Source organism: Argentina silus (genome assembly GCF_951799395.1).
Source record: "Argentina silus genome assembly, chromosome: 3".
NCBI lineage: Eukaryota > Metazoa > Chordata > Actinopteri > Argentiniformes > Argentinidae > Argentina > Argentina silus.
In genome coordinates this window covers 8,024,799-8,043,064 of record NC_139657.1, presented here as the reverse complement: position 1 = coordinate 8,043,064, position 18,266 = coordinate 8,024,799, and the positions used below count along the sequence as shown (strand labels likewise).

At 46.7% G+C, this 18,266-nt stretch overlaps 1 protein-coding gene across 1 annotated transcript; it reads right to left on the bottom strand.

The window, feature by feature from the left end:
• Positions 1-14,178: 14,178 nt before the first annotated feature.
• On the bottom strand, positions 14,179-18,266 carry LOC310801643 (amino acid transporter heavy chain SLC3A2; the record flags this gene model as incomplete). Its single annotated transcript, XM_083665710.1, has 8 exons — positions 14,179-14,568; positions 15,061-15,171; positions 15,269-15,470; positions 15,738-15,793; positions 15,874-15,951; positions 17,091-17,194; positions 17,569-17,733; positions 17,876-18,266. 8 exons carry the CDS (start codon positions 18,264-18,266, stop codon positions 14,179-14,181), a joined length of 1,497 nt encoding a protein of 498 aa, XP_083521836.1.

Sequence of the window (18,266 nt, the reverse complement as noted above, 5' to 3'; positions counted from 1 at the left end):
CACCTACTTCCGGTCAATGAAAACGTCTGTATATTAGGATTTCTTTAAAAAAAAACGAGCACGCAAGTTGAACTTTATTTACCATTTTAGGGATCAAGGAACCACAAACAATATGCTAATAATCTTAACAAATATATATATATATAAATCATAACCATATCATATTTGGTATAGTATTCCCCAGAAGGATTTGTAATTGTTCTTATATCCTAATTACCCTGATGAAATAGTATTGCCCCAGAATAATGGTAATGTACAGTCCATTATATGTGTCTTACAAAGTGCAGATAGGGCACTTTGAGGTGTATGGCCGCAGTAAATCGCCAACAACATTTGCTAAGACATCGCTTTCGACTCAAACTCACCTCATATGCCTTTTATATTTTAACTCGCGCTTTTACATTGAAGCCGCGAAAACGGCGAAAAGCGAAACCGGAAGTCTTAATGGAACTACATGGCGCTTGTTGGAGCTCGAGAGAAGAGATGTAAATATGGTAAGGCGAGGATGTTCCATGGCAGATACTGGGAGATCATAACGTCACTCCGTGAGTATCTATCACAGTGGCCACACCTCTTTTCTGGGGTACGGAAGTGAGGTTTCCAATGGTGTTTCCAATGCGTTTTCCAGTGGGGTACAATTGTATTTTAACTATGAAGCAGGTGATTGATGGTGATGACTGCTAACTATTTCAATAATGACACCCTAAACTCATGAAAAAGTTTATTGAAACATAAAAATAACAACAACAGTGAATGTCAAAAGTGGCCAACGGTAAGCTATTTGTAGTGAGGGTCAACTTATGGAAAACTTGGCTTCTGTACCCCAGTAGAAGGGTGTGGCTTCAGATTTCCAGGATTTTAACGTTTCTGCTGTGAGTATCTATGAGACATGGGCATGCGTGGCTTCCAATGGCACTAGGTCACTAGTGTTTATTGATGATGTGACAGAAGACAGAAGCAGCCGGATGAATTCTGAAGTGTTTCGGGATATACTGTCTGCTCAGATTCAGCCAAATTCAGCAAAGTTGATTGGACGGTGCTTCACAGTACAGATGGATAATGACCCAAAACATACTGCAAAAGCAACCCAGGAGTCTTTTAAGGCAAAGAAGTGGAATATTCTGCAATGGCCGAGTCAATCACCTGATCTCAACCCAATCGAGCATGCATTTCACTTGCTGAAGACAAAACTGAAGGCAGTAAGACCCACGAACAAACAACTGAAGACAGCTGCAGTAAAGGCCTGAAAAAGCATAACAAAAAGAGGAAACCCAGCATTTGGTGATGTCCATGGGTTCCAGACTTCAGGCAGTCATTGCCTGCAAAGGATTCTCGACAAAGTATTAAAAATGAACATTTTATTTATGATTATGTTAATTTGTCCAATTACATTTGAGCCCCTAAAAATAGGGGACTGTGTGTAAAAATGGTTGCAATTCCTAAACGTTCCATACAATATTTTTGTTCAACCCCTTGAATTAAAGCTGAAAGTCTGCACTTCAATTGCATCTCGATTGTTTCATTTCAAGTCCATTGGGTGGCGTACAGAACCAAAATTATGAAAATTGTGTCACTGTCCAAATATTTCCGGACCTAACTGTATTTTGATAAGTCTTGAAGGATTTTGTTCCTCCAATCAGAATCTTATTAGAACAGTGTTTCTTAATTGAGAGTTATCGTTAGTTCTGGAACACATATATTCTAGTGTGTGCAGCTATTCATGCCTTCCATGATGAACAAAGATGTGATTCGATAGATATACACTCACTGAACACTTTATTAGGAACACCTGTATGTTGTTAGAAAGAATGTGGTTAGAAAGTCGCTGTAATTCAGTCCATTCTAGCTCGACCAGACAGTGATGACTGACCTGAGACTCTCAACAGGAGAGGCTATAAATGTATACACACATGAAGTGGCTCTTCACAAATTACTTTCCAGTTTAACCTCTTCATACGATGATTAAAAATGAAAGAGCAAGTGTAATTTGCGTTTTGCTTTCATTTCACTATTTACAAACTTTCCCAGTCATTGCACATTCTTGTCTGATATCTCTGTTAGTTTCACCAGCAGAAGGCAGTCAAATACTGGTAAACAGGGTATTGTAAAGGAGGGAGGCATTGGTAGGGAGAGGGGCAAGGAGGAGAGAGAGCAAAAGCAATGGAGAGGAGAAGTGAAGGAGATGCTTGAGTCAGCATTAAGATTACCCTCAGGTTTCTTTTCTTTTAATTCATTTCAATGATTTCTTTGATCTTTTTTAATTTTACTTACATCGTGTGGGTTTACTTTAACTACTTTGGATCTTTTATATTTTTGTATTACCTAAATCCTTTTCTTTCGTTTGGAGATCAAACAAAAGCATATTTTTATTTTATCTTTTCTTTCTTCTACTTGGAGATCGGGCGAATTTGAAACCCACCGGATTTAGACTGACAGTAATTACTTACCATCCTTCTTTCTATAGTATTTTACTATTAAATCACTTTCTATACAGGTTTAGCATGTTTGTCTTCAGATATTGTGATGCAATCACTTTACCAGAGTAATAGCGATGAACTCTAAGTATTGTCAGAACAGTCGCATATACAATATGATTGACATCAATTGCAATATCATTCATTAGGATTACCAAACTAAGGACAACAGTATGCGATTCAGGTTTTTAAATCCCTGTCAATGATGAAATGGGAGTGGTGGGATTATGCAGAACAGGCATTATGATGCACACAAAAAGGGTTTGTGGGATGTGCAGGATCAGACTCAAAGCATGGGAAATTCTAAGTGGGAATGTGTGGGACAGCTTGACAGATGTCACCCCACTGAAGTAGAGATTTTAAAACATTTAAAGTAAAGGTTAAAGTTAGGTAGGGGTCAATCCAAGGATCCCACTTGATCAGTCGATGCATGTTTGTGGGGTAGATGAAGTGGTCTTCTGCATTGTTCATTGACATGTTGTAGATCAAAGCAGCTGGTAAAAGCAGGTGGCATGTGAGGTTCAGCCATTGGAACCTAAATTTGGCAAAATCGGAAATGACAAGGCCATTGCATAGGTATACCAGGAGTGACTGAATTAACACACTAATTTAGCAACATGCAGGAGAAGCAGTCAAAAGGTATGGTTCTGAAGAACAGCACATAGCTAAGACTTACGACAATGTTTGTACCATAAGGGGGTTGGACCCAAACCTCCCATTGTTACATGAAAGTTACCCAACACGATTTCAACAACTGAAAAGTTCCTAGTGTAAATTGCCTGAGTGGAGGAACCTTCAAAAATCCAAAGGCTCAATGAGTTAAATAAAATATTTATTCAGTGAATAAACACCAGATACACTTTTGAGATCTCACTTCCAAGTAGCAACATTTGAATCTAAAAAAGAAAGATCAATGGTCAGCGTCCTGGTCGCTCCCGAGCACGTCGTCCGATGTGACGCTGTTCCCGGGCACGACGTCCAATGTCAGGTTGCCGTCTGCTGTCAGGTTGTTCCCGGGCACGCCGTCCGCTGTCAGGTTGTTCCCGGGCACGCCGTCCGCTGTCAGGTTGCCGTCCGCTGTCAGGTTGCCGTCCGCTGTCAGGTTGTTCCCGGGCACGCCGTCCGCTGTCAGGTTGTTCCCGGGCACGCCGTCCGCTGTCAGGTTGCCGTCCGCTGTCAGGTTGCCGTCCGCTGTCAGGTTGCCGTCCGCTGTCAGGTTGCCGTCCGCTGTCAGGTTGCCGTCCGCTGTCAGGTTGCCGTCCGCTGTCAGGTTGCCGTCCGCTGTCAGGTTGCCGTCCGCTGTCAGGTTGTTCCCGGGCACGACGTCCGCTGTCAGGTTGCCGTCCGCTGTCAGGTTGCCGTCCGCTGTCAGGTTGCCGTCCGCTGTCAGGTTGCCGTCCGCTGTCAGGTTGTTCCCGGGCACGACGTCCGCTGTCAGGTTGCCGTCCGCTGTCAGGTTGTTCCCGGGCACGACGTCCGCTGTCAGGTTGCCGTCCGCTGTCAGGTTGCCGTCCGCTGTCAGGTTGCCGTCCGCTGTCAGGTTGCCGTCCGCTGTCAGGTTGCCGTCCGCTGTCAGGTTGCCGTCCGCTGTCAGGTTGCCGTCCGCTGTCAGGTTGCCGTCCGCTGTCAGGTTGCCGTCCGCTGTCAGGTTGCCGTCCGCTGTCAGGTTGTTCCCGGGCACGACGTCCGCTGTCAGGTTGCCGTCCGCTGTCAGGTTGCCGTCCGCTGTCAGGTTGTTCCCGGGCACGACGTCCGCTGTCAGGTTGCCGTCCGCTGTCAGGTTGTTCCCGGGCACGACGTCCGCTGTCAGGTTGCCGTCCGCTGTCAGGTTGCCGTCCGCTGTCAGGTTGCCGTCCGCTGTCAGGTTGCCGTCCGCTGTCAGGTTGCCGTCCGCTGTCAGGTTGTTCCCGGGCACGACGTCCGCTGTCAGGTTGCCGTCCGCTGTCAGGTTGCCGTCCGCTGTCAGGTTGCCGTCCGCTGTCAGGTTGCCGTCCGCTGTCAGGTTGCCGTCCGCTGTCAGGTTGCCGTCCGCTGTCAGGTTGCCGTCCGCTGTCAGGTTGCCGTCCGCTGTCAGGTTGCCGTCCGCTGTCAGGTTGCCGTCCGCTGTCAGGTTGCCGTCCGCTGTCAGGTTGTTCCCGGGCACGACGTCCGCTGTCAGGTTGCCGTCCGCTGTCAGGTTCCCGGGCACGACGTCCAATGTCAGGTTGCCGTCCGCTGTCAGGTTGCCGTCCGCTGTCAGGTTGCCGTCCGCTGTCAGGTTGTTCCCGGGCACGACGTCCGCTGTCAGGTTGCCGTCCGCTGTCAGGTTGTTCCCGGGCACGACGTCCGCTGTCAGGTTGCCGTCCGCTGTCAGGTTCCCGGGCACGACGTCCAATGTCAGGTTGCCGTCCGCTGTCAGGTTGCCGTCCGCTGTCAGGTTGTTCCCGGGCACGACGTCCGCTGTCAGGTTGCCGTCCGCTGTCAGGTTGTTCCCGGGCACGACGTCCGCTGTCAGGTTGCCGTCCGCTGTCAGGTTCCCGGGCACGACGTCCGCTGTCAGGTTGCCGTCCGCTGTCAGGTTGCCGTCCGCTGTCAGGTTGCCGTCCGCTGTCAGGTTGTTCCCGGGCACGACGTCCGCTGTCAGGTTGTTCCCGGGCACGACGTCCGCTGTCAGGTTGCCGTCCGCTGTCAGGTTGTTCCCGGGCACGACGTCCGCTGTCAGGTTGCCGTCCGCTGTCAGGTTGTTCCCGGGCACGACGTCCGCTGTCAGGTTGCCGTCCGCTGTCAGGTTGCCGTCCGCTGTCAGGTTGCCGTCCGCTGTCAGGTTGCCGTCCGCTGTCAGGTTGCCGTCCGCTGTCAGGTTGCCGTCCGCTGTCAGGTTGCCGTCCGCTGTCAGGTTGTTCCCGGGCACGACGTCCGCTGTCAGGTTGCCGTCCGCTGTCAGGTTGCCGTCCGCTGTCAGGTTGTTCCCGGGCACGACGTCCGCTGTCAGGTTGCCGTCCGCTGTCAGGTTGCCGTCCGCTGTCAGGTTGCCGTCCGCTGTCAGGTTGTTCCCGGGCACGACGTCCGCTGTCAGGTTGCCGTCCGCTGTCAGGTTGTTCCCGGGCACGACGTCCGCTGTCAGGTTGCCGTCCGCTGTCAGGTTGCCGTCCGCTGTCAGGTTGCCGTCCGCTGTCAGGTTGCCGTCCGCTGTCAGGTTGCCGTCCGCTGTCAGGTTGCCGTCCGCTGTCAGGTTGCCGTCCGCTGTCAGGTTGCCGTCCGCTGTCAGGTTGCCGTCCGCTGTCAGGTTGCCGTCCGCTGTCAGGTTGCCGTCCGCTGTCAGGTTGCCGTCCGCTGTCAGGTTGCCGTCCGCTGTCAGGTTGTTCCCGGGCACGACGTCCGCTGTCAGGTTGCCGTCCGCTGTCAGGTTGCCGTCCGCTGTCAGGTTGTTCCCGGGCACGACGTCCGCTGTCAGGTTGCCGTCCGCTGTCAGGTTGTTCCCGGGCACGACGTCCGCTGTCAGGTTGCCGTCCGCTGTCAGGTTGCCGTCCGCTGTCAGGTTGCCGTCCGCTGTCAGGTTGCCGTCCGCTGTCAGGTTGCCGTCCGCTGTCAGGTTGCCGTCCGCTGTCAGGTTGTTCCCGGGCACGACGTCCGCTGTCAGGTTGCCGTCCGCTGTCAGGTTGCCGTCCGCTGTCAGGTTGCCGTCCGCTGTCAGGTTGCCGTCCGCTGTCAGGTTGCCGTCCGCTGTCAGGTTGCCGTCCGCTGTCAGGTTGCCGTCCGCTGTCAGGTTGCCGTCCGCTGTCAGGTTGCCGTCCGCTGTCAGGTTGCCGTCCGCTGTCAGGTTGCCGTCCGCTGTCAGGTTGCCGTCCGCTGTCAGGTTGCCGTCCGCTGTCAGGTTGTTCCCGGGCACGACGTCCGCTGTCAGGTTGCCGTCCGCTGTCAGGTTCCCGGGCACGACGTCCAATGTCAGGTTGCCGTCCGCTGTCAGGTTGCCGTCCGCTGTCAGGTTGTTCCCGGGCACGACGTCCGCTGTCAGGTTGCCGTCCGCTGTCAGGTTGTTCCCGGGCACGACGTCCGCTGTCAGGTTGCCGTCCGCTGTCAGGTTCCCGGGCACGACGTCCAATGTCAGGTTGCCGTCCGCTGTCAGGTTGCCGTCCGCTGTCAGGTTGTTCCCGGGCACGACGTCCGCTGTCAGGTTGCCGTCCGCTGTCAGGTTGTTCCCGGGCACGACGTCCGCTGTCAGGTTGCCGTCCGCTGTCAGGTTCCCGGGCACGACGTCCGCTGTCAGGTTGCCGTCCGCTGTCAGGTTGCCGTCCGCTGTCAGGTTGCCGTCCGCTGTCAGGTTGTTCCCGGGCACGACGTCCGCTGTCAGGTTGTTCCCGGGCACGACGTCCGCTGTCAGGTTGCCGTCCGCTGTCAGGTTGTTCCCGGGCACGACGTCCGCTGTCAGGTTGCCGTCCGCTGTCAGGTTGTTCCCGGGCACGACGTCCGCTGTCAGGTTGCCGTCCGCTGTCAGGTTGCCGTCCGCTGTCAGGTTGCCGTCCGCTGTCAGGTTGCCGTCCGCTGTCAGGTTGCCGTCCGCTGTCAGGTTGCCGTCCGCTGTCAGGTTGCCGTCCGCTGTCAGGTTGCCGTCCGCTGTCAGGTTGCCGTCCGCTGTCAGGTTGCCGTCCGCTGTCAGGTTGCCGGGCACGACGTCCAATGTCAGGTTGCCGTCCGCTGTCAGGTTGTTCCCGGGCACGACGTCCAATGTCAGGTTGCCGTCCGCTGTCAGGTTGCCGTCCGCTGTCAGGTTGCCGGGCACGACGTCCAATGTCAGGTTGCCGTCCGCTGTCAGGTTGTTCCCGGGCACGACGTCCGCTGTCAGGTTGCCATCCGCTGTCAGGTTGCCATCCGCTGTCAGGTTGCCATCCGCTGTCAGGTTGCCATCCGCTGTCAGGTTGCCATCCGCTGTCAGGTTGTTCCCAGGCACGACGTCCAATGTCAGGTTGCCGTCTGCTGTCAGGTTGTTCCCGGGCACGACGTCCAATGTCAGGTTGCCGTCCGCTGTCAGGTTGCCGTCCGCTGTCAGGTTGCCGGACAAGGAAGGAGCAGAGTGTGGAGAGGCTCCAAAATCCACTTCGTTAGTCTCCAAATACACTTGAAAATCAAATAAGACAATAATCAAGACACGGCATAGTGAAGTGAAAGTTAGTTCTAGAAAATGTTTAGTGAACTCTTGAACAAGTATTATACTAACAAACATTAAATGACAGGCTTCACCTTCTTTTACATTGTTTTTGGCAACAGATACCATGGACAGAAGCACCTTCAGGGAATTCCCTCGGGAGTCACCTAGAAAATATGGGGGAAAATGTAGCTTAAGTAACAGTTGCAATTCAAACACGCCGCTCAGAGTGTCATCCAACAGAGTTGTGGAATGACGTGATGTAACACGTTGCAATTAACTGAGTTACTGAATACCATTGAAACCAATCAAATCCCGCAGTCCTGAAAAGTAAGCTTGTAACAAGTGTTTCACTAATTATTATCTCAGGAATAAAGTAAATTAAAGCCACAATCCATCATCAAAATGTAATGCCTGGACAGACTGTCGATCATGCTAGTCAATGTTGTTTGAAGCTACAGTGTTTTTACATTTCGATTGTTTGAACATTACAAGTTAAAGTCCCACAAATTATGGGTTATGCTGGGGTAAAACCGCTCATGACGCATATTCTTAATCAATGGGTATAACAAATCTATATATCCAAAAAAACCTTTACGAATTGTGGGTTGTGGCTTTAAGAACACAAACTTCAACTACAGCAAGAAGATGACTACAAAGACGTTCCTTACCTCCGAATGGTCTCTCCACAGGGATTTCATTTAGGAAGAAAGAGTCTCCAACAGGAGAACAAGAAACTATGGGGAAACAGCGCAAGCAGAAGTTGATTTCATACACCTTAGCAATCTCAAATAATGGCTTTGACATGAAAATGTGTCAATGCTTAAGTAACAAGACAGAAGGCCCATTTCACCCAACTGTAGCATGGAAACAATCCATTCTAATTGTAACACTCAGTTTCCAAACCTTTGAGGATCCAACAATTGAGGGCAAAGCTCAGCAATACCCTCACAGCATTCATGATGTGACTTCTGTTCTTCAAGAGTGAATATCTTACCTGTGCCAGTGAGCGGTTTATGAAGGCTACATCCTGGCTTCCACACCTGAAGCCAATCATGTCCTAATTAACATGTAGCAGCTTGATAGTCTTGTTAGCGCTTCAGCCCATTCCAACGGACCCAGGGTTATTAGGTCTAGTTTGATATCGACCTTACAATAGAAGTGAATTTGGAGAAATAGTAGAGTTGCAGATCGCAGCTATTTATATGCAAGCCATGCATAACCTACATGTGACATACTTTTCATCACCAATGCTATCCGTTACTTTTTGGCTTCAAGGGGTAGTGATATATTGCGATATGGTCAATGAGCAAGGAAGGTCCATCTCATGTCTATCCTACCTAGAAAGTGATGGATTGTATAGAAAATGTTTTCTGAATGTATGTATGTATGTATGTATGTATGTATGTATGTATGCACAACAGTTTGGGATTGGATATAGAGTTGTGGTGCACACAGCAGTGTTTTAATCCAAAATACTGTAACTCAGCGCGTGGTGGGGTTCTCATCAAGTAGAGATGAAGTGATGTCACAGACATTCTGCACAGCAAGGTGGCACCCAAACACGAAGGTAGGGGGTATGAGAAGTATGCGCACAAGCTTATACCGGTGTAACAGGCCATAGTATACCCCCAGTCCGAAATAAACCCGGGTATATTCGTCATATCGTCACTGACCAAGTGTGTGAGGAGAGGCCAATTGAATGCCTTGCCTTATCACACACACTTGCCTGGCCTATGAAACACCAGAGAGAATGTGTAGGAGTGAGATAATATGAAGCAGATCCTAATTGTGAAATGTTTGAGGTTAGAACATGGAACCTTGGGTTCATGTGTAACCAATTAACACAAAATATGCAACATACGTGGCATGAGTGATTATAGACAAGTACCTTAGACACTGAAAAAGGGGTAACACTTTACATTAAGGTCACATTTATAAAGGGTTTATAATTGGTTAATAAATAACTTAGAACCAGTTTATTATTCAATTATAAACCATTTACAAACAGTTATAACTCATTAGTTTAGATTGTACGATATTCACTTGGTGCTTGCCAAATAAGGAGCTTGCATCAGGAGCCAGTTATTAATGCTTTATAAATGCACTTATAAATGCTTTGAAAACTAACCTTGATGGGAAATCATGCAACATTATTTGCAATTGTTACACAGTGGTTGCACAGTTGGGAAAGTTATTTCCTGAATCGTGGGGATGATTTGGCTTGCACCAAACCGATTCAACACAACTTTACATACAGTACAATGTGAAGATCTTCCAAAGTACAGTACAGCTGTCACCATATTTCTTTAAATATGTCCACTGTCCAGGTTCCCAGATTGTATTTTTTGATAAATCTATCCACCGATGTGTGATTAGTGAGCTGGTTTGGGTTAATCAATGAGTAGACCACATTAATAATGAAGTCACATGAGTCCTCTTCTAACCTCTTCTAATGGAGATAACCTCTGACCATTTATTAATGAGTTACCGACATGTATAACCCAAACAACTGTCCCACAGATCAGGAACACTCTCCAGGAGGTAGGCGTGAAAGTGTCAGAGACGACCATCCGCAGAATACGTCACCAGCCGAACTACAGAGGCTTCACTGCAAGGTGTAATCCACTAGTTATCCTCAGAAAGGGTTTTCAGGTTACAGTTGGCTAACAATTACCTAAAACAGCCTGCATATCTCTGGAAAACAGTCTTGTAGATATTAATTAATTTTATTATCATATTATCAATAATTAATATTATCATGTACCAGAGTAATTTCAAGAGGAAAGTTTGGAGAAAAAAGGATCTGCCGAAGATTTACAGCATACCACATCATCTGTAAAACATGGTGCTATGTTTTGGGCATGTATAGCTGCCACAATAACAAGTTAACTTGTCTTAATTGATGATGTTACTGCTGACAGCAGCAGCAGCAGGATGTATTCTGAAGAGTACAGAAACATCTTGTCTGCTCGAGTACAAGCAAATGCTTCCAAATTCATTGGATGGCACTTCATCGTACAGTAAAACAATGACACCAAACATACTGCCATGGCAACTATGGAGTTTTTCAGGGCCAATGGTAATGGTTGACCAATGGTTGACCTTTGGTTTTGGCAGCCTTCTCTTTATTCACTGGAAATTAGTACTATTTCCAGGATTTACATTTTCTCTAGTCTTGGCTCCAGTTCTGTTCTGTGTTCTATGTAAGTGATGTATGTTGTACTGTCCTATATTGTAGTCTAAATTACAGGCTGTACATTAACATTTTTCAATTCATGGGAATCCTAAGATTAAATATTGGTTGACTGAAGCTCAACAGGATGGGACCCACTCATTGTGGTTTGGAGCAGTCATAGGATAATAGCCAACCTGTTGATGAATTATCTAAATTGCAGGATGCAGTTCTGAGGAATTGAAGGAAGTGTCAGTGTAACATGAGTGATCTGTCATGGTTGTGTGATTCCTCTGTGTCTGTGGTGAAGTAGAAATATGCATTTCTTTCATATTTGGAAAGACTTAGGCCTCAGTCTACATTTATGGGAATGCCTGAGTTGTAAATGTGAAGAATTAAAGGAAAGGGAATTAGAACGATGAGGAATGGTCAGAGATATTGAGCTGTCAGCAGTTATGGTCAAAGGGAGGGTTGATACTAGGGAGTGAGAACCAAAGAGGCAGTGTTGAAAGAATGTTCACATCAGGGGAGGCTGGTGGAGGTAGAAATTGGAGGATGGGCTCATTGTAATGCATAGAATGGAATTTTACGGTTACTGGTCATGGATTTTGATAACGCAGCACAACAATGATTCCAACAAGGAACAATGATTCCTTCCCATGCCAAAGCCGTCCTCTCAGTCTACCTTTGATGATGAGCAGGGTGTTATGGTGCAATCCTAATTAGTCTTTAAGCCAATAGGCTGGCCGCCACTTTTTTTGTTATAAGTTAAGAGATGGGGCTGGGGAAATCAAATTCATAGACATTTTTTTTTACAAACAATGAAATCAGCATCATTTATGGGGGTATGTTTGATACGGTAAAACATATATGCTCAGTAGGCATTTACAAATCATGTTCTTTAAGTATCAATGAGTATATATCGTTAATTGATATGACCATTGAACAGCAGAACTAATCCCAGATTGTGCCTTGAAATGTAAAAACAGTATGTGTGTTTAATTTTTGTTTGAAATTCCTAAATGAATGAAGGCATGAAAATGGTGGTCTTAAATGCCACAACACAAAGCAAGTACAATTGTCTAATACATTTACAATAGCGCCCTCCTCTGGCCAATCAACCTCACACCAAACACTGGCTATCCACCATCAACTTGATTGACACTTTTGCACTTAACAAACTTCAAGATATTGAATTCTCCACCCACCACCCCCTCCTCAGTATTGAGTAACTCTGCTGGCATTCGTGTTGATTTGGCTTTCAGGCACCAAGATTTCACCCGAAGGGAGTTTAATAACTATGTGTGAACCAGAAACACACGTAGAAGAACCAGAAAAGTGTGTGTGACATTCCCAGCACTCATGTGGCTTCTGTGATTTATTATATGTCACCACAGTATCCTCCAAAACACTCCAGTATTTTCAAGTGCAGCTATATGCCAACTCTGAGCCAATCACTTTTCGTGATAGCCCTGGACTAAATCACACTTCCAATGGAGAATCTCCATTATTTGAGTAAAGGATTAGTCTTAATCTGTGTCTGGGAAACCTGCCCATGGTGTTTGAATACATAGGAAGATGGCCTTAAATGTGACACTATCTTACTGGACATTCACACATTATTAACATGTTCTATATGCCACCTAAAAAACACATTTGAATTATACTGCAACACAATACTGTGTTTTCATATATATGCCATTTAGCTGAGTTTTCAGCACATTTTCAACATATATAGTGCCCTGCGTAAGTAATGGGACAGTGAATATTTTCTATATTCAAAAAGTTTGGATTAAAAAAAAAATACTATGTTAAAGTAGAGATTGTGAAGGTATGTGTGTACAGATTGCTTTCACCATTTCACCAAAAGTAATGGGACAATTGGCTTGACAGGTGTTTCTGGAAAGTCAAGTGTGGTCCGTCACATAATTTGTGCAGGCATAAGAGAGCTATTAATGTCTAGTATTGATTCTAGGCTTTGCGTTTGCCTTTGGGTCTGCTATTAGTTTCCCTCCAAATAAGGACAGGAGTCAATGAAAGTCAAGGAAGCCATTATTAGGCTGAAAAAAAATCATAAACATAGCCAAAACCGTAGGCCAAAATCAACAGTTTGGAACAATCATTAAAAAGAAAATAAAGCACTGTTGAGCTCAGCAATCGCAAACGGGCTGGTAGGCCATGGAAGACTTCCACAGTGGATGACTGAAGAATGCTCACATGAATAACATTCTCCAGGAAGTAGGTGTGAATGTGTCAGACTACCATTCACAGAATACCTCACCAGCTGAACTACAGAGGCTTCACTGCAAGGTGCAAACTACAGGATGGTCAGGTTACATTTAGCTAAATAGCCTGCAAAGTTTTGTGTTCAGATAAGATGAATATTATCATGTACCAGAGTGATTGCAAGTGGAAGGTTTGGGGGCAAAAAGATATGCCCAAGATCTACAGCATACCACCTCATCTGTGGAACATGGTAGAAGGGAGTGTTATGGTTTAGGCATGTATAGCTGCCACTAGAACCGGCTGACTTGTATTAATTGATGATGCAACTGCTGACAGCAGCAGCAGAATGTATTCAGATTTTTGTACTCTGTAACGATTGTTGGAAATAATATATTTAATATAATAATTAATTATAGTCCAAAACCAAAAAGTGAATGCAGATTGTATAATGCTATGGAGTATATTGTATAAAGCCTGTAGCTATTGAGTAAGCACACCTCCTTGAGAACATTAACACAAATGGAAAAGTGGTGAATTGAGCTATTGCTGGTCTGAAAGCGCATACTGCCTGTTTACAAAATGTATTTACTACACACTGTTTAGAGGCTACTGTTTAGTAAAACTGTATGCAGTAGGCAGCCAATTTCAACATACCTGACACTAAAAATGGTCATGTATAGCCGATCTATGCTTACTGCAATTGGTTCAACTTCTCTAGAGCCTTTTCCTGTGGCATTGAATGGAAACTGAATTTTCTTCCTGAAGTGTGCAGTGAATTCACTCTACATAAAAAATAAATTATGATATCCTGGCATTTTAAGCATATTCAATTTAGGTACATTTTTCCATCTGCAAAATGTTCTAATCTTTCATACTCTCAGTCTACTAAATAGGTTGTAGTATGAGCTTTCAGACACAGCCATACAGTATGTGTTTGATAGCTTGACGTGCCTAAAGAATCCCCAGCTTTAGCATTGCATTTGGCGCCCTCTGCTGTTTGACACGGCACTGACCAATGATTTCCACAACACTCATTTATTCTCTTAAGATTTCCTTAAAAAATATTTCACATTTCAGTGCGTAAAAGGCTCACTTTTCATTGTGAAAACACATCGCTCCATGTTTACATTTGACCTAGTTCTCCCTCTTCCCTCCCTCCATCCTTCTCTGACCATCAGGCACTAGGAGCCGTAGCTACCCGTCTCAAACAGTTTGATGACTATGGCCTCCAGTGGCTGGAGCCTCAGCGTTTCCAGGGAGGTTGCACCCATGCGATCGAGGTCTGTGCTGGTCACAAAAACCCCGGCCGTGGGCAGGCTGGGGGGCCAGGCCGGGTCCAGGCTCTGGGCCTCTGGCCCCAGGTTGAGGAGCACCAGGAAGTGGACGCAGCCCCAGGAGCGCAGGAAGGCCAGTATGGGGGCCGACAGAGAGGTGGAGTTGGAGGAAGAGTTGGAAGTGGTGTTGAAGGGGAGGAAGGTGAAGCTGCCATAGATGAGGGCTTCTTCTCTGGCCCGTGAGTGACTGAGGGAACTGAAGAGAGCCAGGGCAGAGTGCTGGAGTTTCTCTTGGTCCTGGGGGTTGGAGAGGAATTTGGCCAGAGGGAGGAGAGGAAAATAATAAGTCTGTGTCAGTGATAGTCAATCCTGGTCATGGAAAGCTGCAGTACTGCAGGCTTTTGTCCCAGCTCAGCAGTGACACACCTGATTCAGCTAATCAAGGTTTTGAAGATTAGTTGATTCGTTCAGGTGTGACAGAACTAGGCTGGGCAAAGGATTGCGGATCACTGGTCTATCATTGTGAGTGACTTCCTGGAAACTTAAGTTCCTTGCAGCACTGAGCTCAGATCGAGTAATACTGTAGATGCATGTAGACCAACAAGACTCACCCCATCGGACTCTCCTTGTTCATTTGTCTGGTCTCCTTCATGTGTCCAATCCATATTTACAGTCAAATTCTGCATGACGAAAAAACAATGTGTGTATGGTATGACAGAACACTGTAAGAAAGTATAATAAAACCAGATGCAGCTAGTCTAAGTCACTCTGGTGTCTGAGGGAGCTCACCTGTGAATGGCTGATTTCTTCTCCATATTTGACAACAGGTGTACCAGGCAGTGTCATCATCACCACCATGAGTATTCTCTGTAATCCCCATGATGATGCTTCACCTCCCACCTGCCATGGGCGCGCACACACACACTTAAGCCAAGAGGCAGGTAACCTGCCTATGCCACGTCACAATTTAATAAAGGAATCTTTCCCTGGCCCCTACCGTCCAACTCGGCCAAACGTCTCCTTGGGGTGTTTGCAAATGTGTCTCGATGGCAATGGCCACTTCCTGTGCAGACAGGAGGTGAGGCGAGTGCGGCAGCATTGACCTCGTGACCAGCTCCACCAATGAGCTGTTGATGGGCGGCGCATTAGAGGAATTAATGGCTGATGGAGACTCTCCGGTCTGCTTCACCACCACAATCCTGAAGGGACAGAAGGAACACAGTCAAGTGTGAGATCCAGACACAATGTGCATCAACAGTGGGGATGTCATTACCCTAATTCACACTACAGAGTGGAGCCGAGCCGTACTGTGCCAGCCTGATTACTCATCCACCATAGTTGCTGAAACAGTGCTGGAAAGGACAATGTGAAAGGATAACATCCGAGCTAGCACAGTACGGTTCGAGTCGGCCCTGTCGCGTATAAAGCCCCATTCTGTACAGTATACAGAAATATCACTGCAGTACCTCTCATCATCCTCTGTGCTAAACTCCTTGACCACAACTCTCCACTCCGTCAGGGTCTAAGAAAAAGAGACACTGTGACAAATTCACACTTTCTTCATTTAACCAATCAATGTCAGCAACTTTCTGGCAAGTTTACCTTTTCCGAGTATGCAGTGTCCGTGTCACATATCCCAAATCCCGCCACACCCTGTTCCAACCAATATCTGAGGGCAAACTGAAGAAATAAACATGATCAATCATTTTATATGCATGTAGTGTATAAATCCACCCAAAAATGTAGGTCAATATGAGAAGATTTAAAATAGTGCTAAATGGCCATGACAAATCAGTAAAGATCAGGGAATGAGATCACATGATAAAGAATGTTCAGTGAAGAGCGCTCTTTTAGTAAAAACAAAAACGCTTTCTCAAATCTGATGTCGAGGTCCAGTACGGCCCTTGGCGTACCCATTTCACATTTTGTTAGTTTACAAGGACACGCATATATTTGGCATGATTAGAAACCATAGCATAGAATGACAAAGCGAAAACACGTTTAGAAATGTACGGCATTTAGCAGACGCCTTTATACAAAGCGACGTACAACAATACATTTGTTTAAGTCAGTGAATCACCTATCCAACAGTCATCATAAGATGATTTTAAAAAAATATATTTTATTAGCAGGAGAGAACTTGTACAGGGGGGTAGCAGGGGAGAAGAAGTCTTGGGGTTAGGGTTAGTATAGGGGGGGTAGTGAGGGTAAAGCGGTCTTCAGAGCCTTTGCTACGACTCTTAAAATTAGCTAAAATGCAAGAATGTCATCAACAAATCACTCAATAAATGCTGAGTTGTGACATCCTAATCTACACATCCTATGCAAATCAGAGACCCTATAAAAACAAAGATATTAATTCCAAAATTACATGAACTATTATCCTTGCATTAAGATGGACTCAACTCAACTTAGAGTGATTTGTTGATGACATTTTTGCATTTAACTAATTTTAAGAGTGTCATAGCAAAGGGTCTGAATACTTATGTACATGAGGTATTTCTATTTTAATAAATGTACTGAAATTTCTAAAAACTTGTTTTCGCTTTGTCATTCTGGGGTATTGTGTATGGATTGACGGCAAATTCTTTTAATTTAATCCATTTTAAATTGAGTCTATCACACAACAAAATATGGAAAAAGTGAAGGGGTCTGAATACTTTCTGAAGGCACTGTACGTTTTCAAATTTTCATTGTGGCCACAGGGGTAACAAAACGCAAAACTACATGCATCACCTTTACGTCTGGGTGAAGGAAAACGCAGTGTTGTTCCATTTCCTTTATCCATGCTCTGTAACATGCTGTAGAATAGGTCCTACCTGTATTGACCCTGTGAGGTCAGAGGGAACCTTAGAGTTGTTGCCTGCTGGCTCCTGCGGTGTGAACAGATCTAGCTCACAGAAGTCCAACACCACTTTGAGGCCTTGCAGGAGGGAGATAGCAGTTGCCACTCATGTACAACAGACAATTTCAAATCAAACATTAGCCCCTTCCCTATAGGAACTTGTGTAGATCTGAGAAGCAGAGAGCAGGATGAAGCCACTGTATTATATAACATATCTTATAATTATAAATATGTTTAATAATCTAGCCAATCCTTTCAGATGTAGACAAGTGAGAACAAAAACATAACATCTATGCAATTATAATATGGAAAAAAACTGAAGATGGAATATTGTACAGCTGTAACATTACCTACATTAAGCGAAAGTAAATGCTAGAATGGAGCTACACCTCCGCACACCTTCTCTCTGTATGGGGGTAGTCAGTGGTAATGTTTTGGGCCTCATACAGTACCTGCTTTGTGGCTCTCCATAAGCAGTTGCTGGATCTGAGGCACTGTGCCAACACTCTCATCAATCTCTGTCAGATCCGGAGGGGAGATGTCCTTACTGAACAGCCCCTCCAGAATCAGAGCCCCCACACCCAGGGACTTCAGGTAGGGCAGGTGCTCACAGACCACTGGGGTGGGGTGGGGTGGGGGGGGATAAAACGCATGTTATTAAGACGATTGGGCCACTATCAGCCACTACCTGGCCCCACTTGATTCAATCATTTGAAGAGTAATGTAGCCTTTACCGGGCTACACCTGTAATGCACTCACCGGGGATTCCTCCCGGCCCCGCACTCTGAGCGTCCATGAACAGGGTGGGTTGAAGGCGGTAAAATAGCGCTCTCTGCCACCAGAGAAGCGGCGTTGCAACCGGCCGTGGGGTCTGAACTATGATGGAGATAGAAGCGCCCAACATCGATAGCCAACCCAGCCAGAAGACCAACACGAGGCGGGAGCGCACCTTCCTCCACCCTGGGCCACCTGCGACGAGTTCCAGCTCCTCTTTGGTCATAGGCTGCCATTTGTCAGGTTCCGGTTCGGAATCCGGAATCAACAGTGGGACCGACTCAGAAGCACTCAGACTGCCAGAGAGGCCGGGGCCCGGGCCTGCGCCCGCTGCCACGCTGCCATAGCCGGGGTCACCACCCACGTTCAAAGGCAT